Genomic DNA, 12,130 nt, shown 5'->3' with positions numbered 1-12,130 from the left:
TGATTCATATTCATCGCTCAGATCACACTGGGGGGGGGGAAGGGAGGGTAGGATGCTCACTTTGGAGGAGTGGGAAGAACGGATGGCTTTCGTTGAGCTCGAAGTCACACAGTGGAAGAACTTGATGACTCCGATTGCAACACGTATATACAATGGAATGAAATCGCATTTTGTTTACACGCTCGGCAACCGTTGCCAGAGTCTGCGCAATATTGAAAGTTTCGAATTTCAAAGTTCATGATCTTCCTGGGAGTCCCCTGAGATCCCCGTCTCGCATCTGTCTCTCTGTATAATACGGATTCTCGATGGAGAGCGCAAACGTGCTGCTTGAGGCCCCACAGAGGAGATATATCGGAAGCAGACCAGAATCCCCGCCATACTTCGGACCAGAGGCGCCTTCGGGAGAGGCCTGAACCCGGGAAAGAAAATACCGCTTCCTTATTCCATACTCACTCCCAGCAGTAGAATTCCAAATAACCGGCTCCAGCCCCTCGCTATTCCAGAAGACTCGCTCCGTCGATCTGCGCCTGTCGCGGACTCGCGCGAGGAAAAACATTCACGGGGGTTTCCACATTTTCGACCGCCGGTCTCGGACGCACGGGATGATGGTCTTTTTTCGTCGTCTGCTATTCCCTCCCTGTGTACTGCGAGTTACATCGAGGAGACGGACATAGGCATACCAAAAACCGCCGAGAAAGAAAGATGAAATTAATATAGCCTTTTCCGAAATTCGAATGAACATCGTCGTTTTGTGTGGACTGGGAGGGCGACTCGAGCAGTGATTGAACCCTAATTTTCATCATATCTATATCCTCATACGAATGGGGAGGAGGAGCAGGAGAATGACGGGATGAGGAAACGCGGGAGAACAAACGAACGAGAACTCAAACCGGAAAAGCAACGAGAGAGAGAAGGCAAAAAAAGACGGCACATGGTTCAAAACGTGAGAAACGGGAGGAGGAACGAGGAAAGGGACGGCGAAAAACTGGAGAAGGGTCGGGGAAAAACCGTTTATTTCACCGTGCCGTTTATTCGGTGTCACCAGGTGGCGTCCCGAACGGGGCGCCAATACTTGAAATTTCAACAGCTCGCATCTCGGTTTCCATAGAGTAATACTTGACAGTCCCGCCAAGCGAGATGCACAAATGAGCGGCAGTATCGAGAATACATACATATGCACCTAAAGCTCGGCTGGTAATTAATTTAAGATGAGCAGGATTTATAATATTATCACAATGTTAAACCTGGGTGATCGTTGCTGGGTGTCTTGCGTTGTGTAGTTTGAAAAAGAAACTTCCGTCTCATGGTTCCTCGTTGCCAGGCCGTGTAGGATCGTCGCCGACTTCGAGGGGTATCAGCAGATGAACCGCTCGTCGAGAAGTTCTGCCGTTCTGAAACTTGACGGTGTATGTCCGAATCAAGTTATCTCGGCCCCGATGTTCCTCCATTATCCGAACCAGCGGATACTTCGAGCGTGGGCGATTGTCATCTACCAGGATGCAAACATCTCCTATTCGGATAGACTCGGTGGGGCGACCTCGCGAACAATTCGCGCTGCGGATCAGGGTGATATACTCGCGCCACCAGCGGACGGATAGGACCTGAAGTATGTCGTACGCTCGATCATCTGCTTCCGTAGAACGTCGCCGACCGCTGGTTCGTCGTTCCGCAAATCATCGATGGGCAAAATTGACGCGAGCGGGGAGGGCTGAGGTCCTCCTCTGAGGAACATCGCCGGCTTGAGTGCGAGGGGCGAGTCGTCCCCGGAACCTGACCCTACGAGTGGTCGGTCATTGATCACAGCCGTGAGCTCAACAATAATAGTCCGAAACTCCTCGAACCCTACGAGCGATCTGCCTAGCGTACGTTGCAGACAAGACTTGAACGTACCGACCAATCGCTCCGTGTGTCCCGAAAAGTGCGGCGCTCTGGGCGGCGCGAACTTCCAGGTGATGCTCCTGCCTTGTAGGAGATCTCTGACCTCGGGATTCTTCATCGTGTTGAACAGCCGTTTGAGATCTGTGGAAGCCTTGACTAGATTGGTTCCATTGTCACTCAAAAAGCCCTGGATAAGTGGCGAGGCCGCGTCGAAGCGCCATGTTGGTCTGGGGCGCGGACAGTGCGGGAATAGCTTCGAGATGAACAGCCCTCGTCGAGGCACAGACGAATATCGCCACGTAGGTCTTCTGAATCACGTAGGAGCCGTTCTTGATGTCGCCCTCACGAAAGCGAGTATAAAAGTGACCGCAGAAATCGAGCCCGGTCGTAGTGAATGGCGCGTGAAACTGGGCGCGCTCAATCGGCAATGGCGCCTCCAGTTGACCGCGGGGAGTTCCCTGTCTTCGTTTGCAGATTACGCACGGCGAGAGGATCGAGCGGATAACCTGTCGGCCACGCGTGATCCAATATCGCTTGCGAAGTTGAGAGAGCACCGTTGTAACGCCAAAGTGCGCGTTGATGCGGTGTGTGTCGACGATGAGCATTCTTGCTAGCCTGGACTCCCCCGGGAGCACGATGGGGTTTCTTTTCTCGTAGTTGAGGAAGGTCGCCTGAGCTAGGCGTTTTCTCACTCGAAGGATATTTCTATCGTCTATGAAGATACGGAGAGCAGACAGTTTTGATGACGTTGGGACTTGCTCGCCGGCTCGGACGGCCGCGAGTTCTTTCGGGAAATGCAACCTCTGGGTATGACGGATAATCTGAGTCTCCGCCGCATGGAAGAGCTCCCTCGCCGAACGCGTCTCTCGGTTTCGAACCAGATCCAAGGAACGCAGAACCAGCGAAAGAACCCTGATGGCCCTCGCAGCAGAGGAGAACCTCTCCAAGTCGATCAGCGGCCGCCCCACGGCCACCGGGGCTGCCAATTTTCGGAGCTCATGCCTCACGGAATCGGCGCTGTGGACGGCGCCGGCGCTTCCCGGTCGGGAGATCGGTTGCCGCTCCTCTGGCAGCTGTAGCCATTCCGGACCATTCCACCAACTTTTACTAGATGTCAGTAGTCTGGCCGAAACGCCCCTGGTGGCCAGATCGGCAACATTTGCCTTCCTGTCTACGTGGAACCACTCCTCTCGTCTCGAACTCTGGGCGACCTCCGCTACACGGTTGTGCACGAAAACCTTCCAGCTTCCCGGGTTTGAGCTGGTAGCCCAATGATAGGCGATAGTTGAATCGGTGTAAAAACGCACGCTGTCGAACATGATATCCAGACGCTGAACCAGGAAATTCTTCAGGCGGACGGCCATGAGAGAGGCCAGTAGCTCCAGTCGCGGCAATGACTGTTCGCTGCGTGGTGCAAGTCTGGACTTTGCCATCAGCAGAGAGTCCTGCGCCGGTCCGTCCGCGTATACGCACTCCAGATAGGCGGCGGCCGCGTAAGCTCGCTTCGACGCGTCACCAAAGACGTGAAGTCGATAGCCTTCGGGGCGTTCCTCTCGGCTGGCGCACTTCCTTGCAATCTCGAGATCCGTGAAGTCGGTGAACTCCGCGGCCCATTGCATCAGCTCGACCCGCAGCTCATTCGGAACTGCCTCGTTCCATTGGAGGCTATTTTCCCAGAGCCTTTGGATAATCAGTTTCCCTCGGACAAGGTAGGGGCTTAGATATCCAAGTGGGTCGAAAATTGATGCCACGATGCTGAGGACGCTCCGCTGGGTTATCACCTCCCCAGGATCGAGACCCCGGATTCTCTTCGGAATCACGAACCGGAGCCTATCATTCGTCGGATCCCAGGTCACGCCGAGAACCTTCAGAAGATTGCTCGGAACAACGTCGAAGTCCTCGGCAGCGACTCCGGTCTCGGCCAGATGCCGCAGGAGCATCGAGGAGTTGGATTTCCATTTTGCGAGGCTCATGTCTGCGAGCTGAAGGTAATGCCGGATACTGTCAGTGAACTCGATTGCCTCTTTCACCGTGTCGAAACTCTCCAAGCAGTCGTCGGCATACAATGATCCGGATTCAGATTCTCGCCCACGAGCAGATGTTGATTCAGCGAGCTCTGACCGCGTTCCTTAGCTGAACAGTCGAACACAATTCTCCATTTGTCTCAAGTCGGCCTCGATGTAACAACCTCGTGATGGGGCATCAAAAACGAGCCGTCACAGCGTGTGATCGGCTCGAAATCCTCTGGTGGGACCTCGGTTGCGAACCCGTCGTTCACGAACCCCATAATTTCTTTATCATAGCGATGGTACGCTGAATAATCGCGTCGGAGTCGGGTCAGCGTGCGATCCAGTCGCTGGTTGGCGAGCGTGTAGTTATTCCGGAGCCGGGCTATGCTTTCTCTCTTCGGGAACTTGACAGTGTAATAGCTCCCAGAGTATTTCACGCTGGCTCTGGACTGATTCATGGCGGCCTCCTCGTCCAAACTTCGTGTCGACTCCTCGGAGGCGAGCGGCTCAGAGATACCAACGGCATCTGATTTCCACAGGTTTTCTATGTTCTCTTGATCAGCGGAATCGCGTCTCGCCGCCGGACCGGTAGCCACACAACAGACGATCGGAGCGCCCGCTTTAGCCGTCTGCGGTTCGCTCGCACCGTCGACGACCCATCCGAATCTCGAATTGGACGCCGAGATGTTGTCGACAACATGTCTCGGCTCGCCCCCGAGCATGACACGGTGGAGTTGATCTACGCCGATGAGGATCGAGGGAGCATTCGAATCCCATTCATTGAAGTATATGATCGATCGGCCATCGAGCATTCTCTGTCGAAACTATTGAAAGCCTTTAGAACGTGGGGCGAGCAGGTGTTCGCTGGGTCGACTTCAAACTCGTATTCGTGCGCGATGATCTCCACTTTCGGGCCACCCGCGGCTCCCACGAGCCTGAGCCGGTATGCCGGTAGCGAACAGGTGTCGTCGGTGTGATGCAGCGTCTGTATCATCATGTCGTTTCGTCCTACCGGACTACCTCCAATCTTGAGTCTGGTGGCCGGTCGTATCAGTGTGACCGTAGCACCTCGATCGAGGAACACTCGAATCGGAACAGCGAGACCCCGATCCGCGATGAGATGTACCGTTGCCGTCATGACCAAAGCGGCCTGGCGAGACGCTGCGCCAGCTGCGATTTCGAGCGCTGGCGAGGCCGTGCTCTTTTCCGAAGTGTGCATGGCTGTGTAGTGCGACTTTGATTTGCACTTGGAGCAGACAACTCGGGGCCCCCTGCAGGTGGAAGGGTCAGAGTGAGCGGCTCGGAAACAGGATTCGCACCTCTTCAACTCGGCCAGGATCTCCCTTCGGCGTCGGAGAGTCATGTCCGCGTCGCACCTCGACGGCCGGTGACCGGTTTTCCGGCAGAACAGGCATCTCGCGAGTTCCCTCGTCGGCGCCGTCACAGCCGCCACGATACCATGAATTGGTCCTTTGCTATCTCGGACTCGACGACCTTTACTGTAAATCGCGGTGCTTCCGGCGTACGGCGGAGTTCCTCCCGGCTTGTGAACGTCCTTCGATCCCTCGTCCTTATGCTCGGCCAGATGTTTGTCGTTTTCCCACAGCTTTCGTTTGGCGATGAGGAACTTAATCGTCTCCTGGACCTCGCTCGCGGTTCTTTCAGCTAACGATAAGCTCTGGCTCGAGCTAGCCCGCGATGTGACGCTGTTGCCACCGCTATCGGAGTCTCGAGATGATATGGTGGCGAGCTTCCGCTCTAGTTGTTGATGCTCTAGCAACTCATGCCGCAATTTCGTCGGCAGAGCCGCCTCGATGGCGTTCTTGAGGGCCATCGCGTAGACCTCCATCGGGATCTCGTTTGCGGAGAGGCTTGCCGTGTTCCTCTGAACCTGATTAATTAGTCTCTGCCACGCCGATAGGTCATAGTAGCGTGGAACTGGAGGGAGAACTCGGAGCTCGGTGAGCAGGCGTTCGGTTTCCCGGATTACTTCGGCATATGTATCCTCAAGGACTCAAGGAGATCTGAGGCAACTTGGTAGTTGTGATCTTCGAGCGCGAGGCCCTCCACGAGTTCTTTCGGCTGATCGCAAAGATACTTTCGGAGTATCATAAGCTTCTCCACCGGTGATGCGTTTGGCCGTTTCTCCACGAAGCACTTGAATTGCGTGATAAACGCCCGGTACTTCAGCTTGTCCCCGCGGAAGGGTTCGGGTGAGATATCCAGCTCTTTGGGAAGCCTCGCCATCATGACAGCATTCACGGGCTGCCCTGGAGCCTGCTGGGAAGTCTCCGGCTCCTGCATGGGGGTCGCGGGTTCCGCTCGCGGGAAACCTTCCGCATTCAAGAAGGTAGCTTGATGAAAAATCGGGGCCTCGGCAGCTGCGTTGGCGTGGAAAGGGGTGGATTGCGCGAACAATGTGGAAGCCGGGAAAGGCGTAGACTGGGGGCGCGACGTCGGCACCGGATTGGCCACAGAATGCGTGGACAGAGTGGGTGCGGGGACCTGCGAGGGTTGCTCCTGGAGGCCGAATCGAACGTGACGCACGGCCTCAGGGGTTGCGTAGACCGTGCGCCCGATTTCTTCGGACAGTCGTGCTTCCCGCATTCGTTGAATGGCGGCATTGATTCTCGCCGTGGCGTCCTCCATCATCTCTTCGAAGTTTTGGGCTTCGTCTGCATCTTCTTCAGCTTCCTGTTCGTCACTGATGAGCTGGGCGATCTGGACGTTCAAATCTTTGACGCTGGCCCAGAGCGAAACGATTTTTCCTCGAATCGCGATGGGATCGATTGACGGCGGAAATACGGGAGTCGCTGTCTGCAAACCCTCAATTTCGCTGAGAGTCTCAGTCAGCAGATTTCGGCGACGCGTGCGGAGTCGCCTGTGATTTGCGAGATGTTTCCTGCTCTGATCGGGCGCTTGCGATGCCATGCTCGCGATATCAGCGACAGGGTCGTGCCTCACTCGGCGTGCGCGTTTGCTGGGTTTGGCGACGCTCGACCGTCGATCTAGTCGATATGTTCGGTGCGCCTGCGCACGTGATAGCATTCGGTGACGGTCGGTGTGAGGACTTATGAGTCCGGATTGTATGCAGGATACCTGTTATTTCGAGGTCTCCTCGGTTGAGTGCGGACTTGTGCGTAGTCTTCTTGGATTCTTGTTCTGTGACGGAAGTCCCGGTCTCTGAGAATCCTGGTCACGGCACCATGTTGAGGACTTGAGATTCGTGGGGAGAAGGGGACAGTCTAACGTTTTATCACTCGAAGAGGGCTGATACGCTAATCAGATAATCATGACGATCCGATCGTTTTCGACGACTATGTTCGCGCGCTGCACTGATAGTGCCGTTTATTCGGTGTCACCAGGTGGCGTCCCGAACGGGGCGCCAATACTTGAAATTTCAAGAGCTCGCATCTCGGTTTCCATAGAGTAATACTTGACAGAAACGCCTTTGTTCACAGAAGAAAAGGCAATTTCGTAACATTTTCTCCCTTACTGCGGAAAGTTTTGAGGAAGTGTCCAAAAATCGATCATAGCACCCCTGTTACATATATATACGGTCAGTTTTTCTCTAGTGGGTATCCGGCTTTCTTCGTCGAGGAATAACCATGTCGGAACAGTCTCTGTCTCCCTCTGGAAGCTGTGACACTTGGGATCTTTCTCCCAGGAACGAGCTTGAAACCGAGGCGTTGAATGATGATCAAAACGCTAGTGCTGCTACTTGTCCGATCGTGATTCGACATGAGGTTGTTCAACCGTCTGCTCAGGTTGTTGGTCATCGGAAACGGCGATCCAGGAATGGCTTCATTCAATATGCACTCATGGTTCAGCGTAGGGATCGGCTTCGTTTTCAGCAAGCCATCGATGTTGCTGGACTCAACTGGCCAGACATGGACGCCGAAGCTCGTCGTCCGTATCGCGAGCAGGCTCTTCGAGAGCGCTCGCCTCCCAGGCCTTGTAACCGCCCGGAGTGTGTTGCACGTAAGGAGCAAATGGAGAGGCCAATCTCTGAGCTTTCTTCCAGCCTGGAAAAACTGACTGAATTAATTCATTGTCTGTAATTGGTATAAAAGGGGTGCTCATTCCATTGAGTAGGTGTAGACAACGAGTCTCAAAAAACCAACGAGTTTTCAAGAGACAAGGACGAGAATGGCAAAGATTGCCAAAACGAATGTAAGCCACCTCGGATATTTTTTTTTTTGTAGATTTTGTTCTCCCTACTATCGGCCCTAACCTCATGTTTCGGTCAGCGCTCCAGGAGCGTGAGATACGGACCGAGGCCCAGACGGGACTCAATCGAACTAAGACAAATGGACTTGGGGATGCTGTCGGAAAGACGCGAGCCGGAGATTACCCGGCAACATGTTGCCGTCTGTGTCATTTTATTGACACTTTTTGTAGTCGTGGTGGTGAGCGTCGGTAAGCAAAGCTCCTTTGTGTTGTCCGTATGTATCATTCCAAATGATACTTGATATCTGATGCCTGATCTCATTGATTTAGAGAAAAGCATGAGGGAGGGCCCGTCCAAGGAAATGGACGTAAAGCGATATCGGGCCGACCGCATTGTGGGCGGTTTCCTTCTCCACTCCAAATCCGAACCGTTATGCCTGTATTGGGAAGCTTCGGCCCCGCCCCCCGAGTACAAAGGTACTCGTTTCCCAGGTCCCACAACGGTGGGACAACCCATGGAACGAAAGAAGGGGCGAAGAGGTCTGCGGGAGCAGACCTGTTTTCAAAATTCTGCGAATCTTATAATAATAAGATATGAACGGTTGAAACGTGAAAAATGCCTTTACTGTTAGGGTTCCTCATCCTTCAATCCGTTTAGTGGCCTAGCTCTCAATTCGATGTCTTGGTAGCCCAGGCGTTTCAGCCTCATAGCTAGAAAGTAGATCACTCCGCTTAAAGCAGTAATGATTGAGCATAGAAATCCAGTTGAAAACCACCACTTGAGGTCTCCGCTTGAAGGCACCGGCGTTGGTGTCGGTGCCCTTGTGGTGCTTGGCATTTCCGTAGTAGGCCGATCGGTGGGAGTTTCCGATGTTGGTGCGGTTTTCGAGGATGTTGGAACAGCCGTGGTGCTGGGAGCTGATGTTGTTGTGGTATAAATCCACCGACTGTAAGCATCCCAGATAGCTTGGCCGCCGAATACCTTGACGGGTGTGATGCAGGCCAAGTTGGGTGATACGTGCCGCGTACAGGCTTGCTCAAACTCGTAGCAAGTGGACATGAAGTTGCCACCTTCTGTCTGCTCGACTCCACATGCGCGGCGCCTTTGCTGGCAGGCCTTGTCGCAGTCCCGGGTGTACTCGAAGAAGGCCTCGTAGCCTTCGATGGTGATGATCACCAAGAGTACCTTGATTGTGGTGTTCATATTGCTAATGAGCAGAAATACAAATTAGACCCCTAAGCTTTTGAAAGGTAGCTTTCGTTAAGGCCTTGGTGAAAATGTCTGCGAGCTGATCTTGGGTCGGATCATGCTGAATTTTGATTGGACCACTTTCGAAAAGATCTCTTATGAACAGATAACGAACTGAAATATGCTTGCTTCGTTGACGATATTGGTTTTGACTCACCAAAGAAATCGTTGCTTGGTTGTCAATCAGAAGCGTCTTGGTGTGGCTGTGGCCAATTTCTTCTGTGATTTGTTCGAAATACAGCATGAGCTGTATGGTTGAGACTGCTGCGATAAGTTCGCTCTCGCGGCTCGAAAGGGAAAGGGTCCTTTGTAACTGACTGCCCCAAATGACGGGTCCAGAGTCAGTCATCACAAGAGAGCCCTTTTTCTGGTGATTGGACAACTAGCGTAATCTGCATCGCTGTAATAGCGGTATCCCGTGAAATCAGAACTCTTGTAAACTATCCCATAGTTTGCTGTTCCTTTCAGGTAGCGAAGGACGCTCATTCCTTCAGACCATCTCTTCTCTGTTGGATGCTCTAAGAAGCGCGATAGATAACCAACGATAAATGAGATGTCCGGTCTGGTACCTAACTGCAGATACATGAGACTTCCAATGAGTTCTCGATAGGGAATATCCTCGAGTTCCTCAGTCTCATCGAGGGAATATATGTCTCTGTCAGCTGGTGTTGAACAGGGCTTGCAATTCGTCATATCGAAACGTTTGAGAATATCAAGGGTGTAGCGTTCTTGACGCATGACCACGCTCATGTCATTCTTCCTGTGAAATTGTATTCCGAGAAAGTGATCAAGCGGCTTATACGTAACCAGTATTGGGGGGCGCGGCCTGCGGCCGCGCCCCTCAACTCTGGACTCAGAGGCGAACGTAGAGCCCTATGTTTCTAAGTGAAGTCTCCTTAATTGCCAAATTTCTTTGAGTGAGAACGGTGAAAATAAGGTACTGAGTTTCGACTCGCTGCATAAAACTCGCAGGTTCGACCCCCCACCCTCGGAGACGAAATTCCTTATGGTTCTTCCTAAATCAGGAGATGCCCTACTGGAAGGCAGGAAGTCAGCTAAAGGATATGACAAAATGGTTCTCGATCGGGGAATGTTTATTGTAATGCTTTCGGATTATTCGGAGAAAACGAACTCAATCATGAAATTCAATAGTTCCAGTTCTAAAATTTCGTAGGACAAAGCGTACGCTGCCGTCAGAGCAGTCATGTTCCTAGGGTTCCGGCACACCGGACATAAATCGCAGCTTCCGATCAAGGTTTTGACGTATGCATCCATGTCTGGGTTTCGTGGATCTTGTTCTTCACCAATGGGCGGAATCACCGAGAAAATGGTCAAACATCTCGGGTGGCGAGAAGATTTCCTCAATTGGCGATGGCCCACTCTGAGGACCGAAAGTCGTTTCGTCGAGCTCGGTAGGGTGCTCAATGTCACTGGGAAGCTGCTGGCGCCAGTGATCATAGGGTGGTTGTTCAGTACACAACGTAGAGCTTCCCCCGAGAGCTGCTTGTGTCCTTCGGAGAAAAGGTGAAGCATGAGCCTTGACACTTTTACACCTTCATCCGTCGAAAAAGTTCTCCGACGCGATATTTTAGGTGCCATAACGTTACGCCGATCATTTAAGGGTGTTTCAGGCGTCGTTGGTAGTAGTGAGGGGCGCGGGTACCGACCGGAAAAGTTGGTAGCGAACTTCGGCTGCATGACTGATGAGGAGAAATATATTATGAATGATGACTTAGGCATCGAATATTAGACGACAAAACAGAAAAGTAATTTTATCGGGGATGAAAACTTCCTGTAGAGCAAGTATCTTACCTTGCTGTAGTGATCAACGATGTTACAGTTCACAGCGTCGTGGGAAAACTTGAACTCCGGTTAGTCGTAGCTCAATCACTTCGCAGAATGGTTGTAGCCTATGCACTCCGCAGAGCATGGGAGCTCTCGACGAAACGGTTTTGATTAGCAACGGCTTTTCTGCGCAGTTAGCGATTGGAAAATGAGCGGTTTCGATTGGCGGCTGGAAGTTGCCATAAGTTCAAAATGGCGGCGCAGCGAAAGAAAATTCGGTAGTCCGAGCTAGCGGATCTTGAGTTCCAAAAAACGATGATTCAATTTCCACGCAGGGGATGGGAGCAGAAAGCGAACTCTCGGCATGTCGGGGATTTCAAGGATTAGCGCAATTGAGTCGACTGTAAGTTCCCATGAGTTCGAAATGGGGGCTCAGTGGGAAAAATTTCGGTGGTCGAAGTTTGTTTCCTTCGATGATTCATCGGGTATCTCCGTTTTTAAGGCTGGAGTTTGCTTGTGAAGGAGAGACTCCGAATGCATTGGATTCCATATCTTCAGCTGATGCAGAGGAAGTAGAGATGTCCAACACAATATCGGGAAGAACAACGTTGAGCAGCTCATTGCCGGGAGCTTTAATTCTGAGGTAATCAGGTTTTGGAACCCTGGAGAGGGCGACATACAACTGTTCATGGCTGAAAACTTCCTCGAGCAGGACTAACAAGTAAACATTCTTTTTTGAAAATGACAATCGCCTGGTTTGACATGCTTTTCTGAAAGTTTCCGAGCCCCGGAGCAACCCCGAGTCGTTTTTCCCTGCTGTCCTGCATTTCATACCCCTTTCCTGCAGGCTCCGAAACCCGGAAAAAACACCTTTTACATCGAAATCCGGGATATTTTTCTCGGATTTTGATGGAAATGTTTTTTCCCCAGGTTCCGAAGCCCGGAAAGACCCATTCCCGCTGATATCCGAGCAAAATATCCCGGATTTCGATGAAAATAGGGTTTTTTCCGGATTTCGGAGCCTGTAGGGAAGGGGTAT

The 12,130-nt window shown here is 52.4% G+C and overlaps 2 protein-coding genes across 2 annotated transcripts in view; both read right to left on the bottom strand.

Moving 5' to 3' along the window:
- Positions 1-2,051: 2,051 nt before the first annotated feature.
- LOC100906333 (uncharacterized) lies at positions 2,052-3,851 on the bottom strand. Its single transcript, XM_003738363.1, has one exon. The coding sequence runs from the start codon at positions 3,849-3,851 to the stop codon at positions 2,052-2,054; it is 1,800 nt and encodes a 599-aa protein (XP_003738411.1).
- Positions 3,852-8,719: 4,868 nt separating this feature from the next.
- LOC100906188 (uncharacterized) overlaps positions 8,720-12,130 on the bottom strand; it is a 17,208-nt gene continuing 13,797 nt past the window's right edge. Inside the window, 4 exon segments of the mRNA XM_029113020.1 lie at positions 8,720-9,004; positions 9,040-9,265; positions 9,881-10,066; positions 11,679-11,794. Coding sequence (XP_028968853.1) covers positions 8,720-9,004; positions 9,040-9,265; positions 9,881-10,066; positions 11,679-11,794 — 813 coding nt within the window.

Source organism: Galendromus occidentalis, unplaced genomic scaffold (assembly GCF_000255335.2).
Source record: "Galendromus occidentalis unplaced genomic scaffold, Mocc_1.1 scf7180000075932, whole genome shotgun sequence".
NCBI classification, from domain to species: domain Eukaryota; kingdom Metazoa; phylum Arthropoda; class Arachnida; order Mesostigmata; family Phytoseiidae; genus Galendromus; species Galendromus occidentalis.
Note: the sequence above shows the minus strand (reverse complement) of the source record. Positions and strands in the feature narration are given on the sequence as shown.

Excerpts from the sequence above, each read along its gene's own strand:
- LOC100906333 (XM_003738363.1), bottom strand. The coding sequence starts at position 3,851 with ATGAGCCTCGCAAAATGGAAATCCAACTCCTCGATGCTCCTGCGGCAT.